This window comes from Giraffa tippelskirchi, chromosome 7, assembly GCF_054371585.1.
Source record: "Giraffa tippelskirchi isolate mGirTip1 chromosome 7, T2T-mGirTip1v1.2.pri, whole genome shotgun sequence".
Taxonomy (NCBI): domain Eukaryota; kingdom Metazoa; phylum Chordata; class Mammalia; order Artiodactyla; family Giraffidae; genus Giraffa; species Giraffa tippelskirchi.
Genome location: NC_137281.1, coordinates 116,683,977 through 116,702,575, shown reverse-complemented (window position 1 = coordinate 116,702,575; position 18,599 = coordinate 116,683,977). Strand labels below are relative to the sequence as shown.

The following is an 18,599-nucleotide window of genomic DNA, read 5'->3' as shown; positions in this document are numbered from 1 at the left end:
TTTGAGATCAAGAAAACCTTGCCAGAAATCTCCCAGTTCACCATCTTTCCCAAATCTCATGGATCAAAAATATTGAGCCTTAAAAAGTATTTTGCCTTAAAAAACCTACCAGTTTCTCTTGTTCTCAGTCCTTCCACCCATTCTTTTTCTCTAATTTCACTCCTCAGTTCTATATACTGCTGTTTGGAAACTTATTTAAATAATTCAACAATATGACCATCTTTCCATGTTAACAAATACAGAAATATACTATTTTCACAGAGGTTCCTGCATTTGTGCCAGGATTTCTAAAACCAGTCTCCTCCTATTGATGGACACTCACGGGTCTTGTTTCCCAATGTTTAGCTTTTATAAACAATACTGTAATAAACATTACTGTGTATACATACACACACACACACACACACACACACACACACACACACACCAGCAGTGTAATGACAATAATCTTGATATCTTGATATGCTGCAGTCAATCAGAATTTATCCCTGGACTTGGGATAGTATCCCCACTCTAAGTCACATAGACAAGGTCTACACGCCTAAACAAAATAGGGACTCTGCCAGCAAGGATAAAAGGAGACAATAAACATTGGCTAGATAATCTATTGTGTCTACTACAAAGCTTCTTTTTAAATTAATTAACATATAATTGTAAAATTTACCGTTTTAACCATTTTGAAGTATACAGTTTAGTGGCATTAAACACATAAACACTTTACACACTTTTGTACAATCATCACCACCATCATATCTAGAATGTTTTTATCTCCCCAAAACAAAACTCTGTTGAATTTAAGCTAAGGGATGAAACGTTTTCATCTCCAGAGGATTTGTTTCACGCTAGTCTTCTATATTTCAGTTCAGTTCAGTCACTCAGTCATGTCCGACTCTTTGCGACCCCATGAACAGCAGCACACCAGGCCTCCCTGTCCATCACCAACTCCCAGAGTCCACCCAAACCCATGTCCATTGAGTCGGTGATGCCATCCAACCATCTCATCCTCTGTCGTCCCCTTCTTCTCCTGCCCTCAATCTTTCCCAGCATTAGGGTCTTTTCCAATGACTCAGCTCTTCGCATCAGGTAGCCAAAGTACTGGAGTTTCACCTTCAACATCAGTACTCCCAATGAATATTCAGGACTGATTTCCTTTAGAATAGACTGGTTGGATCTCCGTGCAGTCCAAGGGACTCTCAAGAGTCTTCTCCAACACCACAGTTCAAAAGCATCAATTTGGCGGTGCTCAGCTTTCTTCACCGTCCAACTCTCACATCCATACATGACCACTGGAAAAACCATAGCCTTGACTAGACGGACCTTTGCTGGCAAAGTAACGTCTCTGCTTTTTAATATGCTGTCTAGGTTGGTCATAACTTTCCTTCCAAGGATTAAGTGTCTTTTAATTTCATGGCTGCAGTCACCATCTGCAGTGATTTTGGAGCCCAGAAAAATAAATGTTTCCCCATCTATTTGCCATGAAGTGATGGGACTGGATGCCATGATCTTAGTTTTCTGAATGTTGAGCTTTAAGCCAACTTTTTCACTCTCCTCTTTCACTTTCATCAAGAGGCTCTTTGGTTCTTCTTCACTTTCTGCCATAAGGGTGGTGTCATCTGCATAGCTGAGGTTATTGATATTTCTCCCACAAATCTTGATTCCAGCTTGTGCTTCATCCAGCCCAGCATTTCTCATGATGTACTCTGCATATAAGTTAAATAAGCAGGGTGACAATATACAGCCTTGACGTACTCCTTTTCCTATTTGGAACCAGTCTGTTGTTCCATGTCCAGTTCTAACTGTTGTTTCCTGACCTGCATACAGGTTTCTCAAGAGGCAGGTCAGGTGGTCTGGAATTCCCATCTCTTTCAGAATTTTCCACAATTTGTTGTGATCCACACAGTCAAAGGCTTTGGCATAGTCAATAAAGCAGAAATAGATGTTTTTCTGGAACTCTCTTGCTGTTTCGATGATCCAGTAGATGTTGGCAATTTGATCTCTGGTTCCTCTGCCTTTTCTAAACCAGCTTGAACATCTGGAAGTTCACGGTTCACGTATTGCTAAAGCTTCTTATATAGATGAAATTCTTCTATATTTACATAGATGTCAACAGTCCAACTGTCCTTTACTTTACTGTGTTTAAACTCATGGGACAGTTGTTCACAGAAGGGTTGAGGTGGACAAGCCTTCCAAAAGAGCAATAGTTTGATAAAACTGTTCATGAGCTTGTAGATACATATGTAGATACATATGTAGATACATATTACTATATAAAAAAGATAATAAGAACCTACTGTATAGCACAAGGAACTCTACTCAATACGCTATAATGACCTACATGGGGAAAGAATCTAAAAAAGAGTGGGTATATGTATGTGTGTAACTGATTCACTTTGCTGTACATCTCAAACTAACACAACACAACACTCTAAACATCTGTATGCCAATAAAAATTTTAAAAAAAGAACCACTGTAGGAGGTGTAATAGGAAGAAATATGAAATATTAAACATTTTCAATCTTTGCATATATATTAAACTATAAATGCAATGAGCATTATATTCCTAAAAGTTTAACACCAGTACAAACATTCAACAAAGTTTAATTTGTTTTATGACTTTCAGAATGGTTCTGAACTCAGAAATAGCTGAATTTCAAAAGGAAAAGGGGAAAAAAATAACCTCAGTCTTAGGGGCAGTAGCGAATTTAAACAGAGAAGCTAATAACCCATAAGTCTCGCCTAATGGCTCCAAATAAAGCAATGACAGTGAAAAGAATTATGCAAAAATACTCATTCAAAACATACTGAGTCCTTATGGTACTGCCTGTACAGAAAGAATAAAAGAGATGTGGACAACTGCAAACACTACTGTCATCTTTACGATGATTGATTGGTTTCCACTGTAAAGAAAGAAACATCATGATTGGCAATAGCCAAAAAGGCCAAACATTTTGAGCAACAGTTGAACATAAGAGCAGCCATAACAAGCAGAAGTGATAAGAAAGAAACAATTTGGAGGGAAGTAAAGAAAGAGACAGTAAAAGAAGTTAAAGAGAAATCAAAAGCAGTGGGGCTTAGAAACAGCAGTGGAGGCCAGAAGTAACACATATTCCAACAGAAGACACAACAGCTCTGTTTGGAGGGCAATAAGAACTCTAACAGCACCTACGCCTCAAAAGATTTTGAAGGTCCTTGTTTCTTTCAACATCTTATGTGGGTAGAAAACATTCTCGGTATTTCAAGAGCTTCTAAAACTGAGTATTAGTGCACCTTAGTGAAGGAACATCAACGAATACAATTTAGCACTCAGGATGGAAGGAGGAAAAGGATGCTGTACCCTAAATAAAATGACAAGTTAGGCCATAATGGTGACTGCACTGCAACGGAATATTCTGGGCTGTAAAATGCATACAGTCAATCAATAAACAAAATTATAATTATGTCAAAGAAGTTATTTTAGAATATGGATTCTAAACTTCAAGTCAGGCAAAAGACAATATAAGAAAACTGTCTTATCTCTACAAACAAACAGACTTGTAAAAAATGCAGCAGAGCAAGGCAGATTTGGCAGATCTGTTCTGAAAGTAGGCAGATCCAAGAGGATACTGGGAGACAATTCTCCACGGGTCTTTTGTGTTCCTGCATGTCATATGTCAACAGATGCACTGAGGGCTTTTGTTTGGGACTATCTTTTCAGAGATGTTTGTATAGTGGACACCCTTGGATGAGACAGACACGGTCTCTCTCTGGGGCAAAGAATAGACTTGTTGCTGTTCAGTATAATAAAGATATTATCACCCTGTGAGGCAAAAGTTGGACAGGTTTGCTTATAATACTCTTGTAAAAAATTGTGTTCCTTAAGCTTGGCCTTCTCAGCTCTGGTACAAACCTACTATGTGTACAGTATCCACTTGGGTCCACTTCTGCATTGGCCCTATGGGATTTCAGGCACAGAGGGAACTAACATGAAGATCATACTGTTTGACGTGCCTTGAATAGTAAAGTCCTTTGTGTCTGACTCAAGAGTCTCCCGACTTCTGCCAGCTGAAACTGTGGTAGGTTAATTCTTCACAGTTCTTGCCAGGGCATGGATCCAAACCAAAGTACCAGAAAGAAATTCAATCTAGCAAGCAGAACCATATCCTGTGTTGGGAGAAGTTGGTAACAGGTGGTTAACAATCAGCATCAAAAAGTTCAACACGAAATAAAAGGATATCCAGACAGGCAGACAGAGTCCAGCTACAGAAAATTCACAAACAGCAAGCAAACAGGGATTCACACTGGCACAAGTTGGTACTAGGTGAGTCAGTGAACAAATGGCAGGTTCCTACACACAATGCTGGGGTTCAGAAGCAGAATTAACCTGGGTGGCAAGAGAAAAAGTAAAAGCAAATCACAGCCTCAGTCTTATAAGGACTGGAGGATTAGGCAGGCTATTAACGCTGGCACTTAGGCCAAGAGAAAAAAAAGAAAATTCAGACACTAGAACTAGTGCAGGTAATTTTATATTATGACAATAATATGCTGCTGGGTGCTACTAGATTGCAGAATTACATATCTTTAGTTTCCTCCTATCTAACATTATAATTTGCTGCACATAATGAGGTACGCAGATGGGATTCAAGTGGTCCTATGTCATGAGAAGAAGAAGAATCCTTTAGTCTATGGTTAAGACAGTCAAAAAACTCAGGCTGAAACTCAAGTACAGAGTAATATAGGTGGGATAAAACAATGATCGAGCTAACCTTACATGATTAAAAGTGTCTAGAAGGGTAGTTATTAGTTATTCACAGATTCTGAGTCATGTAAGGCTGTTAAATAACAACACACCATGTGAAAATCTAAATTAGAGCACAGAGACTGTTTTATGTGAAATGTTCTCAGTAAAAAGCTATCTGGTACAATGTTAACTGCAAAAGGTAAAATGTTTTCATGAACAAATAAAATTACCTTAGTTTATTTATTTTCCTGAAATGTAGATTTGGCATTTAAAACTAAAGATTGGCAGTAAAAGACTAGGTAAAGAAAAATGAAAACATTCTATGGCTTTTTCTAAGAGTCTCTTTTGAGTAGATACAATCCTGTGAAGAGTTTTCTCAAATGACTGTTCTTTTGGAAGGCCTGTCCATTTCTACCCTTCTGTGAACAAGTGTCCCATGAGTTTAAACACAATAAAGGACAGTTGGACTGTTTAGGCCTGTGTAAATATAGAAGGCCAACATGAAACAAAGCCTCTGGAGATGAAAGCATTTCATCCTTTGTCTTAAATTCAACACTGCTTCTGAATGACATCTATTACATCTGTTTCTATATTCTGTACTGTGTTACATGGCTAAAGAGGATACATCTCTCTCTAATAATCACTACCTTTCCTTTTATCTGTTCATACTTGGCACTATGATTAGCTGTATTTTGTTTCTCTGGATGTCACTAGTTACTAAGTTTTCTTCCATCTCTCCTCATTTTTAACTCTATTTTGCTTCTCTTTATACCTAAGTGTAGGCAGCACTTTAACAGCATCATCTTTTAGGATTTGAAATAGCTCAGCTGGAATTCCATCACCTCTACTAGCTTTGTTCATAGTAATGCTTCCTTTGGGACTTTGACATCTTTACCCTACATCCTAACTGGTACAAAAAAAACCCCAGAGACTAAGGTGATTATAATTTACCAGTCACACTTCACCACAATCAAGTACACTTTTTTGCACTAGGTTGCTACCAATTCAATGCTTTTGCCAGTTGTCATATGCACACACACGTCTTTTGCTGTACCTGTGAGCAAAATTCCAACCCTAGCTCAATGATCTTATCTGCCCTTTCCATTCAAATTGAAATCACATCACTGGTATATCAGAAATAAAACCAGGGCTTCTCCGGTGGCTCAGTGGTGAAGAATCCTCCCGCCAATGCAGGAGACACAGGTTTGATCCCTGATCTGGGAAGATCCCACATGCTGTGGAGCAACTAAGCCTCTGTACCACAACGACTGAGCCTGAATTCTAGAGCCCATGAGCCGCAACTACTGAAGCCCACATGCCCCATAGCTCACACTCCGCAGCAAGAGATGCCACCACCATGAGAAGTCTGAACGTTGCAACTAGAGAGTAGCCCCCATGTACTGTAACTAGAGAAAGCCCATGCAGCACTGGAGACCCAGCACAGCCAAAACATAAAGATATAGATAAATAAATTCATTATAAAAAAAGAATGAAAACCAGACTAAACACTGTCTAGGACCATTTAGCCAGTCCCAGCACCATAACACATTGTGCCAAAGGACTTTCTAACTATGTCCAACAACCTGTTATCTTGGGCACTGATCAAAATGCAGCTGCTTGTGTGTCCTCACATGAAAGTTCACATTTGCTGGTCTTTCCTGTTCTCATCCCCCTCTATTCCTTTACACTTTCTTACTGGTGATTCAAGCTTAACTGACTCCAACTCCCACCCCTATTGTTTCTTAATCCTCAATTTTTCCACACAATGCTTCTTAAAGTAAACCTGGCTCTCTCTGGAGGGCAGTGCTATATCTACCACCTTCTCTATGGAGGATTCCCTCCCCACATCACGGGACGGCTAGGACCATAGGTGCTGGCATTCTCCAGACTCACTTCTGCCAAGTTCCAAGCTGTAACTCTCCCTTAATGAAAAAAAATCATCATCCTTTAGGACTCTGACATCTTTACCCTATAACCTCTGGTCACTGTCATCTAACTGGCTTTTTAAAATCATTCTTCTCTTATTCATTGAAGTCTTTGATACTGAGAGAGTCATTTTCTAGGCAGGTTGATAAGAAGTCTAGGGGTCCTCAAGGAGAGAGCGGTCTGAAATTCTCAAGGAGGAAGAAAGGGCAAACTTTTTTTTTCCTTTTCTCTCTACATTCCTTAGGATTATATAACAATAATGTATCCTGCCTGAGGACAGTCTCTGGATTAAACTTTCTGGCTAATCCTGTTATCTTAAATTGTAAATTATGGGAGTGGGTCTGGTGAGGTCTTTACAACCTCCAGACATTCTTTTGATTCAGTGTAACAACTAATTAAAGAATATAGAATTCCATTGCTAACACTAGCAAGGGGGTACTCTTTCTGCCCCCTTCTGATGCCTATGTCAGAAGCTTTCTCTTAGCTCCTTTATACTTTAACAAAACTTTATTACACCAAAGCTCTGAGTGATCAAGTCTCGTCTCTGGCCCCGGATTGAATTCTTCTCCTCTGGAGGCCAAGAATCCCGGCGTCTTTTCGTGGTTCAGCAATAACCTCTCAATCCCTGGCTCCCAGCATCTGTCTCCAACCCAATTCATGCCATAATTCCAGAAGATTCTAAAGTTTAGGTATATGATCCATTTATCAGTTTAGCCCTGAAATACCTGGGACTCCTTAACTCAAGGTGGCAAGAATACAGAAGAAATATACAAAAAAGGTCTTAATGACCCAGGTAACCATGATGGTGTAGTCTGGTCACTCACCTAGATAGAGCCAGACATCCCGGAGTATAAGTCAAGCGGGCCTCAGGAATCATTACTATGAACAAAGCTAGTGGAGGTGATGGAAATCCAGCTGAGCCATTTCAAATCCTAAAAGATGATGCTGTGAAAGTGCTGCACTCAATATGCCAGCAAATTTGGAAAACGCAGCAGTGGCTACAAGACTGGAAAAGGTCAGTTTTCATTTCAATCCCAAAGAAGGGCAACGCCAAAGAATGTTCAAACTACCATTCAGTTGTGCTCATTTCATATCCTAGTAAGGTAATGCTCAAAATACTTCAAGCTAGGTTTCAGCAGGATATGAACCAAGAACTTCCAGATGTATAAGTTCCATCACTTCACAGCAAATAGAAGGGGGAAAAAGGAAAACAGTGACAAACTTTATTTTCTTGGGCTCCAAAATCATTGTGGACGATTACTGTATCCATGAAATTAAAAGATGCTTGCTCCTTTTAAGGAAAGGACAAAAGGAAAGAAAGCTATGACAAACCTAGACAGCATATTAAACAGCAGAGACATCACTTTGCCAGCAAAGGTCCATCTAGTCAAAGCTATGGTTTTTCCAGTAGTCATGTACCAATGTGAGAGTTGTACCATAAAGAAGGCTGATCACTGAAGAATCGATGCTTTTGAACTGTGGTGCTGGAGAAGACTCTTGATAGTCTCTTGGGCTGCAAGGAGATCAAATCAGTCAATGCTAAAGGAAATCAATCCTGAGTATTCATTGGAAGGACTTATGCTAAAGCTGAAGTTCCAATACTTGGGCTACCTGATGTGAAGAGCTGACTCACTGGAAAAGACCCTGATGCTGGGAAAGATTGAGGCCAAGAGAAGGGGGTGACAGAGGATGAGATGGTTGGATAGTGTCACCAGCTCAATGACATGAATTTGAGCAAACTTTGGGAGATAGTGAAAAGACAGAGGAGCCTGGCATGCTGCAGTCCATGGGGTTGCAGTCAGACACGACTCACTGGCTAAACAATAATGACCTTAACTCAAATAACCTTTCCTTCACTTTTGCTACCCACTCCAGGACCACCTCCTGTACTTGTCATCACCTGATCTGCACTACTTCAGTGATATCAAACTCTGGAATCCCAGCCACTGACTAGAACTTTCTATCCTGCAAATTTTCCCTTTAGAGTTAATCTTCAACTTTATAGTGTCCTCTAATGTCTTAACTGCTCCATTTTTCCTTAGTCCACTGGGCCACTATGGCATCTCTTCCTTTCTAACCCAGCCTAGATTTCTCTTTTTAAAAAATAGATTATTTTTTATTTATTTTTCTGGCCATGCTGCACAGCATGTGGGATCTTAGATCCCAACAAGGTATCAAACCCAAGCCTCATGCATTGGAAGCGCAGAGTCTTAACCACTGGATTGCTTGGGAAGTCCCCCAGCCTAGACTTCACAGCTAGACATCTAAGCTTTTTTTCCAACCTGGTCCTTTGTCTACCAATCTTCTGTCATACTTGTCCATCAAACTTCCAACCTTGGCTCAATGATCTATTCTTAAATCTGAAACACTAAACACTATTTAGAAGATAAATCACATAGCTGTGCTGAATAACACCTCCATGAATTCATGCTCTCTAACCTAGTAGAGACCTCAATAGAACCCACTGAGCAATTTTTGTTAGAAACTTATCTAGTTTCACACTTGTCTTCACTTTCTTTCCTTCCATCTCAGAAAATCAGTTCAGTTCAGTTGAATCACTGAGTCGTGTCCGACTCTTTAGACCCCATGGACTGCAGCACGCCAGGCCTCCCTGTCCATCACCAACTCCCAGAGTTTACTCAAACTCATGTCCATTGAGTTGGTGATGCCATCCAACCAGCTCATCCTCTGTCATCCCCTTCTCCTCCCACCTTCAATCTTTCCCAGCATCAGGGTCTTTATAAATGAGTCAGTTCTTCACATCAGGTGGCCAAAGTATTGGAGTTACAGCTTCAACATCAGTCCTTCCAATGAATATTCAGGACTGATTTCCTTTAGAATGGACTGGTTGATCTCCCTGCTGTCCAAGGGACTCTCAAGAGTCTTCTCCAACACCACAGTTCAAACGCATCAATTTTTCAGCACTCAGCTTTCCTTATAGTCCAACTCTCACATCCAAACATGACTAGTGGAAAAACCACAGCTTTGACTAGACGGACCTTTGTTGGCAAAGTACTGTCTCTGCCTTTTAATATGCTGTCTAGGTTGGTCATAACTTTTCTTCCAAGGAGAAGAAAATTTCACAGCTGCACTCACAATCTGCAGTGATTCTGAAGCCCAAACAATAAAGTCTGTCACTGTTTCCCCATCTATTTGCCATGAAGTGATGGGACCGGATGCCATGATCTTAGTTTTCTGAATGCTGAGTTTGAAGCCAACTTTTTCACTCTCCTCTTTCAGTTTCAGCAAGAGGCTCTTTAGTTCTTCTTCGCTTTCTACCCTAAGTGTGGTGTCATCTGCATATCTGAGGTTATTGATATTTCTCTCAGCAATCTTGATTCCAGCTTGTGCTTCATCCAGCCCAGTGTTTCTCTGCATATAAGTTAAATGAGCAGGGTGACAATATAGAGCCTTGATGTACTCCTTTCTCGATTTGGAACCAAGCTGTTATTCCACGTCCAGTTCTAACTGTTGCTTCTTGACCTGCATATAGATTTCTCAGGATTCAGATCAGGTGGTCTGGTATTCCCACCTCTTGAGGAATTTTCCACAGTTCATTGTGATCCACACATTCATAAGGCTTTGGCATAGTCAATAAAGCAGATGTTTTTCGGGAACTCTCTTGCTTTTTCGATGACCCAACGGATGCTGGCAATTTGATCCCTGGTTGCTCTGCTTTTTCTAAATCCAGCTTGAACATCTGGAAGTTCACGGTTCACGTACTGTTGAAGTCTGGCTTGGAGAACTTTGAGCATTACTTTGCTAGCGTGTGGGATGAATGCAATTGTGTGGTAGTTTGAACATTCTTTGGCATTGCCTTTCTTTGGGATTGGAATGAAAACTTACCTTTTCCAGTCCTGTGGCCACTGCCGAGTTTTCCAAATTTGCTGGCATATTGAGCACAGCACTTTCACAGCATCACATTTTAGGATTTGAAATAGCTCAACTGGCATTCCATCACCTCCACTAGCTTTGTTCGTAGTGATGCTTCCTAAGGCCCACTTGACTTTGCATTCCAGGATGTCTGGCTCTAGGTGAGTGATCACACCATTGTGATTATCTGGGTTGTGAAGATCTCTTTTGTATAGTTCTTCTGTGTTTTCTTGCAACCTCTTAATATCTTCTGTTTCTGTTAGGTACATACCATTTCTGTCCTTTATTGTGCCCATCTTTCCATGAAAAGTTCCTTTGGTATCTCTCATTTTCTTGAAAAGATCTCTAGTCTTTCCCATTCTACCCCTATTACAACTTAATCTTCCAGTATTTTCTAGACCACAGTAACCAATCCAATAGGAGAGCACATTCAGCTATGTCCACTTCAGCACTCTCAGGCCTCAAGGAAGAGCAATTTATAGCCACACCACTTGGGCTGTCTTCACTAAGGCTAAACAATCAGAACAAAAGGACAACAAGACTTTTATTCATCTGTGAGGGTTATACAACACTATCTGGAACAAAAGCTTTGAAATCATATTGACGTGAGACTGAATCCTGGTTTTATTTATAAACCACCACCTTAGCCAAATTTCTCAAACTCTCTAGCTCTCTTTCTATATTTTAGAAACTTGGGATAAAATAATAATATACAACTAGTTATACTGTTAAAGGAATTAAAAGAGCTAGTTTGTGTAAAGCAACTAGCTTTACGATAAACATTTGTTAAATGAGTCCAAAAGCAGTGGTTCCTAACTACAGTAGTAAGGATTTAATGAAATAGTATGTGCAAAGCTCTGGTAACCTATCACAAGCTATGAATGTAATAACTGTGATTATGACAATGGTAGCTCAAAGACAAACAAATGCAATTAAAGAAATATTTATACTGGATACATCTGGGGGACAGGGAAGGCAGAAGGCCAGCAGACTGGGTAAAAACCAAGGGGAACTTTCATTTGATGTGCATAAATTTTTTTCAAAAGGAATATCTTTATTATAAAGTATAAAAATGAACACAACTTTTAACAAGAGGAAAAAGAATAACAAAATCAAGATAATCCATTCACCATCGGCCTTGAGTCAGTTTTCCCCACTCTTCTTAAGGATATTTCAACCACTTCCTCTGTCTCATCTGCACATCTATTTTAATCTTTTCTATTTGTAAAGAGGGCTTGCTCCCCTGGTGGCTCAGATGATAAATAATCTGCCTGCAATGCAGGAGACCTGGTTCGATCCCTGGGTTGGGAAGATCCCCTGGAGAAGGGAATGATGAACCACTCCAGTATTCTCGCCTGGAGAACTTTTAGAGAAGAACAAGACAAAAAAAAAACTCTTAAAAGTTTCTATTTCGTCGGCTTCTGAGAGTATTTCTGTGTACCACTTTATTTTACCAGATCTTCAAGTATTGGTGGATCACAAGGTTCTAGCCTTAGGCCATTATTCCCCTTTATACCCTATTTTTAGACACTTCACCTACTCTTATAAATCAACTGCTGCATAAATGCTGATGATCTCCAAATCGATAACACAGGGCTGGACTCTCCTCTGGGTTTCAAACTTGCTGGACACTGTCAGCTTGACCAAAAGGCATCTCTAACTAAACATATTCAAAACTGACCTTACCTACATTCCCTCCTAACTGGCCCTCTTCTAGTGTTCTCTAATTCAGTTGGTGGCATGTAATCAATCCTTTAAACTAGAAACCCAGAAGATGTCCACAACTACTCCTCTACTCCTCAGCAGTCACTCAGAAGTTCTCCCTATTTTACCTCCTGAATATTTCTCACATTGCCCTCCCCTTCCCCCTCTACAACAATGTCATTGTTCAAGACCCCCACCTTACAGAATAAAATGTAAGAATAACACAAGGCCACTGCCTATTTTTCTAGGTTCATGTGTTATTATTCTTAGCTTCAAATTTATGTTTTATCAAAAAGTAAGCTACCCACAGTTCCTGGCCTGTATGTCACACTAGTCTTGTCTCTGAGCTTTTGCTCACACTGTATCTTCTGCCTAAAATGAACACGTTTCTCTCCCTTCCTCCTGAAATTCCTACCTATCATTAAGAGGAACTCAGGTGCTATATTCTTTAGGAAGCTCTTCCTGAAAGTACCTTCCTTCTTTTAAGGTCAGGTACCCCTCTTCTGTACTCTCATTTTATCATGTGCTTTCTATGTATTGCACTGTCCATACAGTTTTGTCAGTATTTGTGTATGTCTCTCTCCTCTACTGATTTCTGTAGTTCAGAGCCTAGCCTACAGCCTGACAAACCATAAATAATCAACAGATATTTATTTAATGGTTCAAAAGATGGAGAGGAAGGGAGAGAAGAAGGAAGAGAAGGAGAAGGAGAAGGGATTACTCTTGGGAGTAAGAGGAACAAATCTGTGAGCCTCAGGCCTCTGAACTTTAGAAAAACTGTCAATTCCAGCTCAACTCCACAAATCAATCTCTGGTGTTGTTTTAGGTAAGAGAAAAGACCAGGAAAGAACAGAGAGAAGATGAGAATAGAAAAACACAAAGATAGCCACACCCTAACTCCCCAAAACCTGTGAATACATAAAATGGCTAGTTAGAAAGAACCTTGCAGATGTGATTAAGAATCTTAATGTAGGAGATTACCCTGGGTTATAAATACAAGGGTGTTTATAAATGAAAGAGGGAAGCAGGGGAGCCAGAGTCAGAAAAGGAGACGTGACTATGGAAGCAAAGGCTAGAGTGATGCAACTGCTGGTTTGGGGCCATAAGCCAAGGAAGGTGGGTGGTCTCAAGATTGGAAAACCCAAGGAAAGAGATTCCCTCCTACAGTCTCCAGAAGGATTGCACTTGATACCTTGATATTAGCCTAGTAAAACCCATTTTAGACCCCTGGCCTCCAGAACTATAAGATAATAAACTAGTATTGTTTTAAGCCAATAAGTTGGTGGCAGTTTGTTATGGCAGCAACAGGAAAATAATACAAACATACAAAATAAGATATAATAAATAATGTCTACAATTGCCTCAAAATATGAACTCAAATTGCCACAGAATGTACCAGAATTCATTATTTTTGATAATTGTCTAAAATTTACAGTCACATATAAATAAGTAGAAAGATTGTCTAGACAAAATGATAATTTATAGACTAATTTGATAATCTTTTTTTAATTAGAGGATAATTGCTTTATAGTGTTGTGTTAGTTTCTGCTGTACAATGAAGTGAATCCACTATATGTGTGTATATATATCCCCTCTCTCTTGAACCTTCCACCCCACCACTCCATCCCACCCATCTAGGTCATGACAGAGCAACAAGCTAATTTGATAAGCTTTCAAAGATTGATATGACTAATCAAAGTAGTTCCAGTTTTGAAGAACCATGATTTTAAGGGAAGTATTACCAAGGACCTATGTCAAACACTGAGTGATTTTAAAAGAGATTTTAATAAGCAGTCCAAAAGATGTTATATTTTTTCATTTCCATGACATTTAAATACAAAAGCAAATAAAAATAAGAATCTCATTTAATTGTTATAAGATCTGACTTTTTAAATACAGAGGTGCTACCTACATAATTCACATACTTACATTATTTCTTCCCAACAATCACATTCACACATATGTCAAGATATCTAGAAAATGTTGTTAAGTACTAATATCTACATAGATTTATAATAAGTCTCATGGCCAGGGTGCAAACAACTTACTTTCCTTTGTCCTTCAACCATTCTGGGTTCTTTTCCTCTTCTTTTAAATCACAAAGTTCAGGAATATCAGTATTCATTGCTCTTCGTGCCTCTGCTTGTTTATGTAGCCACTGAAATGAGAATGAGTTTAATGAAGGACACAAAGGACTTATTTTATTAACAGTTACTTTTAGATTTCTCATCTTCCTACATAACATGGAAATACTATTTGTTATGTACTGAATGTTTGTGTGCTCCAAAATTCGTATGGTGAAGCCCTAACCACCTGTGTGATGGTATTTGGAACTGTGGCCTTTGGGCGATAATGAAGTTTGGGTGAGGTCATGAGGATGAGGCCCCCATGACAGGATTAGTATCCTTATAAGAGGAGAAAGAAACTAGAGGGCATGCTCTTCTCTCCACCTCACCCCATATCTTGACCTTTGACTTCTCAGCCTCCAGAACTGTGAGAAATAATTGTCTATTCTTAGAGCCAGCGAGTCTATGTACTTTGTAACAGTATTCTGAGCAGACTGATATAATATTTGATGACGGTGATTTTAAACTTTTTGTTATTTTTAATTTCACTAGCTGATTAAGATCAAATGTTTAACAATTTCTAGTTCAAACTTTGTCCAAATTTCTGGTAGTTCATGTCAATATTATTTTACTTTTCTTGTTTATAATATATATGTATTTTTATATTATAGAAATATATAAATTATTTTTTAAATAATTATAATTTTATAGTTATAGAAATACTTTTATAAATAATGAAATACAGAAATATATTGCTAATATTAAGAAAAAAGTTAGTATTTATAAATTTTCATTATATATTAAGAAACTTCAATTATTTTCACAACTTTTCAACTGAGAGAGGTATCAGTGCATACCTTATTGTAAAAAATAAATAAGTAAAAGCAGTTCTTAGAATTCTTAGTGCTTATACAACTAAATATATGACATTCAAAATCCCAGAGCTCAGGAATTTATAAATGAAATTAATTATTAATGTCAAGTATTTCTAATGTGACATTTGGCATTGATAACTTTCATTTATAAATATAACTATATTATAGTTATAATAAATTTACAAATCTTTTCTTACCACAACACACACAGTCCCTAAGTTTACAAATCTATTATGGAAAATGATGTATTTAATAAAATAAATGCACATGCAACAGATTATCTCCTAGAATAAGCAACAACACTGAATATTAAATCAATGTTTTCTCATCAGCATTCTGAAGCCCAAAAAAAAGATCCTGCAAAATATATTTTTCTCAAAAAGAAATATTTTTTTTTCATGAAGTAATATCTTTAGTGCAATGAATACTTTAAAAATTCAGATCCAGTAAGTTTCAACATATGAAGTAAAAAATTAAGTATTCTCATTTGTGGTCACTGTAACTAACAGCAAATGTACCAACCTCCTCTTCTTCTGCTACTTGTGATTCCCGGAGAGCTGTAGGGAATACTCGAGGAGTAAAGCTGATTTTAATACTGCCAACAGAGCGAGGAGCAGGAATACTGTCTTCCTTTAACTTCTCAAAAAATATATTTTCTGAATTTCTCCCTTCAAAAACAATATTAGCAACTAAGTTATTTATCTCTTATTTCTTAGTTAACAATCAAACAGACTTTTAAATCAACTACCCACTAAAGTTACTTTTAAAATCCTATACAAATAATCCAAACATAATTTTCTACAGGAAGGAATGTAAAATTCCTCATTGAAATTATGGAAGCTAATTATCTGTTCTTTAATCAATGACTTCAGCTACTTTTCTGGGGTTCTCTTTGTTAAACCACACAGTGTTTAACTTACATTCACTATGGAGCACGGCACTCTTACAACCTATGTCAACTCTACAGGAGGGTACCTACGCAAAGTCATCACTTTCCATAAGCTCCTATAGCAGTATCTTGTATAGGCTTCCTGGTAATGACAGAAAAGATTTTCAGCTATTAGAGAAAGCTAATGGGAACAGGCAAAGAGTTATGATGAAAAGCTATACATCTGTACAAAGGCAGTTAGATGTAATAATTGTTCAGTCAATATAAGAGAAGATATCAATCTATATGTTAGACTATAAACTATATAAGTAAAAGGAAGTAAAGGTACTAAAAAATGAAAATATCAAAACTGATCAAAAATGATTTTCTACAAACATGACAGAGTGTTTGTATCTTTGATATAAAATGAACACATATCATTAAGATATAAAATTTCCACTTTAAAGAAAAACTGAAAAGGGCCTGAATTAACATTTCAAAGGGAGGAAAGAGGGGATGTGGAAGAAAGAATAAGGACTCAAACTAGAAAGTAACATCAACAAAAATTTAAACAAACAATTTCTATAGATGCTTGTGGTTGGGAATGCTATCATCCAGTGTCCTATTCATTCTCCCCTCTTTGTTTAAGAGTAGGTGTAGTTATGTGCCAAACCTTACACAACATAATGTGAATATAAGTGATATATACAATTTACAGATCATCATTTTACAGGTAAATCTACTTGCAGTGGACATCTTCTTTCCCTACCCCACTGGATAAAAAACAATGCCAACTACATTATCCACCTTGGACCCAGAGATGGAAGCCAAATAATGGTACAATAGATGTTGCCCCACCAGCATGGAAGGCCCTGTGGAACAAAGACATTAATCAGGCCTAGACTGATGACCGTTACATAATAAGTATTAGATAACATTCAATTTTGATCTTATTTTATCTATGACTTTGTGTGCTGTGCTGTGCTTAGTTGCTCAGTTGTGCCCACTCTTTGTGACCCCAGGGAATGCAGCCCGCCAGGCTCCTCTGTCCAAGGGGATTCTCCAGGCAAGAATACTAGAGTCGGTTGCCATGTCCTCCTGCAGGGGATCATCCGAATCGAGGGATCAAATCCAGGTCTCTCGCACTGCAGGCAGATTCTTTACCATCTGAGCCTCCAGGGAAGCCCAAGAATACTGGAGTGGGTAGCCTATTCTTTCTCCAGGGGATCACTCCAACCCATGAATTAGACCGGGGTCTCCTGCATTGCAGGCAGATTCTTTACAAACTGAGCTACCAGGGAAACCAATCTATGACTTTTGACCTCTTATTTCAGTAATTGGCTTGAACCAATTACCTAATACAATGTCTCAAGAATTTTACAGCCTAATATACTACTGTTCACTTGTGAAGCCAGGAGACATTCCTAGATATTTAAGAACTAAGTAAATACACCATTTAGCCATCTTCTCTGAGTAAATTACTCAAAGAAATGTACCAGAACATGGAACAATAAAATTAAGAACTCAGGAGTGGAAAACTTGAGGGTAGAAATGAAAAATGATAGCCTGTTTTTGTTGAGTCACTAAGTCATGTCCAACTATTTGTGACCCTATGAACTGCAGCATGCAAGGCTTCCCTGTCCTTCACTATCTCCCACAGTTTGCTCAAATTCACATCCAATGTGTCAATGATGCCATCCAAGCATCTCATCCTCTATTACCCCCTTCTCCTCATACTCTCAATCTTTCCCAGCATAGGGTTTTTCCAATGAGTCAGCTCTTTGTATCATGTGGCCAAAGTATTGGAACTTCAGCTTCAGCATCAGTCCTTCCAGTGAATATTCAGGGTTGATTTCCTTTAGGATTGACTGCTTTGATTTCCTTGCTCTCCAAGGGACTCTCAAGAGTCTTCTCCAGCACCAAAACTCGAAAGTATCAATTCTTCACTGCTCAGCCTTCTTTATGGTCCAGCTCTCACATCAGTACATGACTACCAGAAATATCATAGCTTTGACTATACAGACCTTTGTCAGCAAAGGGATGTCTCTGTTTTTTAATACACTGTTTAGATTTGTCATAGCTTTCCTTCCAAGGAGCAAGCATCTTTTAAATTCACGGCTGGAGTCACCATCCACAGTGATTTGGGAGCCCAAGAAAATAAAATCTGTCACTGCTTCTATTTTCCTCCTTCTATTTACTGTGAAGTGATGGGATCAGTTTTTTGAATGCTGAGTTTTAAGCCAGCTTTTTCACTCTCCTTCTTCACCCTCATCAAGAGGCTTTTTAGTTTCTCTTCACTTTCCGCCATTAGAGTGATACCATCTGCATAGCTGAGGTTATTAATATTTCTCCCAGCACTCTTGATTTCAGCTTGTGATTCATCCAGCCCAGCATTTTGCATGATGTACTCTGCATAGAGGTTAAACAAGCAGGGTGACAATACACAGCCCTGACATACCCCTTCCCCAATGTGAAACAAGTCAGTTGTTTCATGTCTGGTTCTAATAGTTGCGTCTTGACCGGCATACAGTTTTCTCAGGAGGCAGGTAAGGTGGTCTTGTATTCCCATC

The 18,599-nt window shown here is 38.6% G+C and overlaps 1 protein-coding gene across 3 annotated transcripts in view; it reads right to left on the bottom strand.

Annotated features, from left to right (window-relative positions):
* Positions 1-18,599, bottom strand: part of DNAAF4 (dynein axonemal assembly factor 4) — an 80,629-nt gene that overhangs the window by 22,396 nt on the left and 39,634 nt on the right. For all 3 annotated transcript variants that reach the window (XM_081510249.1, XM_081510250.1, XM_081510251.1), the window contains exons 5-6: positions 15,684-15,829; positions 14,269-14,378 (exon numbers count right to left, since the gene is read on the bottom strand). In XM_081510249.1, the coding sequence (XP_081366375.1) occupies positions 14,269-14,378; positions 15,684-15,829 (256 nt within the window). The remainder of the gene's footprint in view (positions 1-14,268; positions 14,379-15,683; positions 15,830-18,599) is intronic.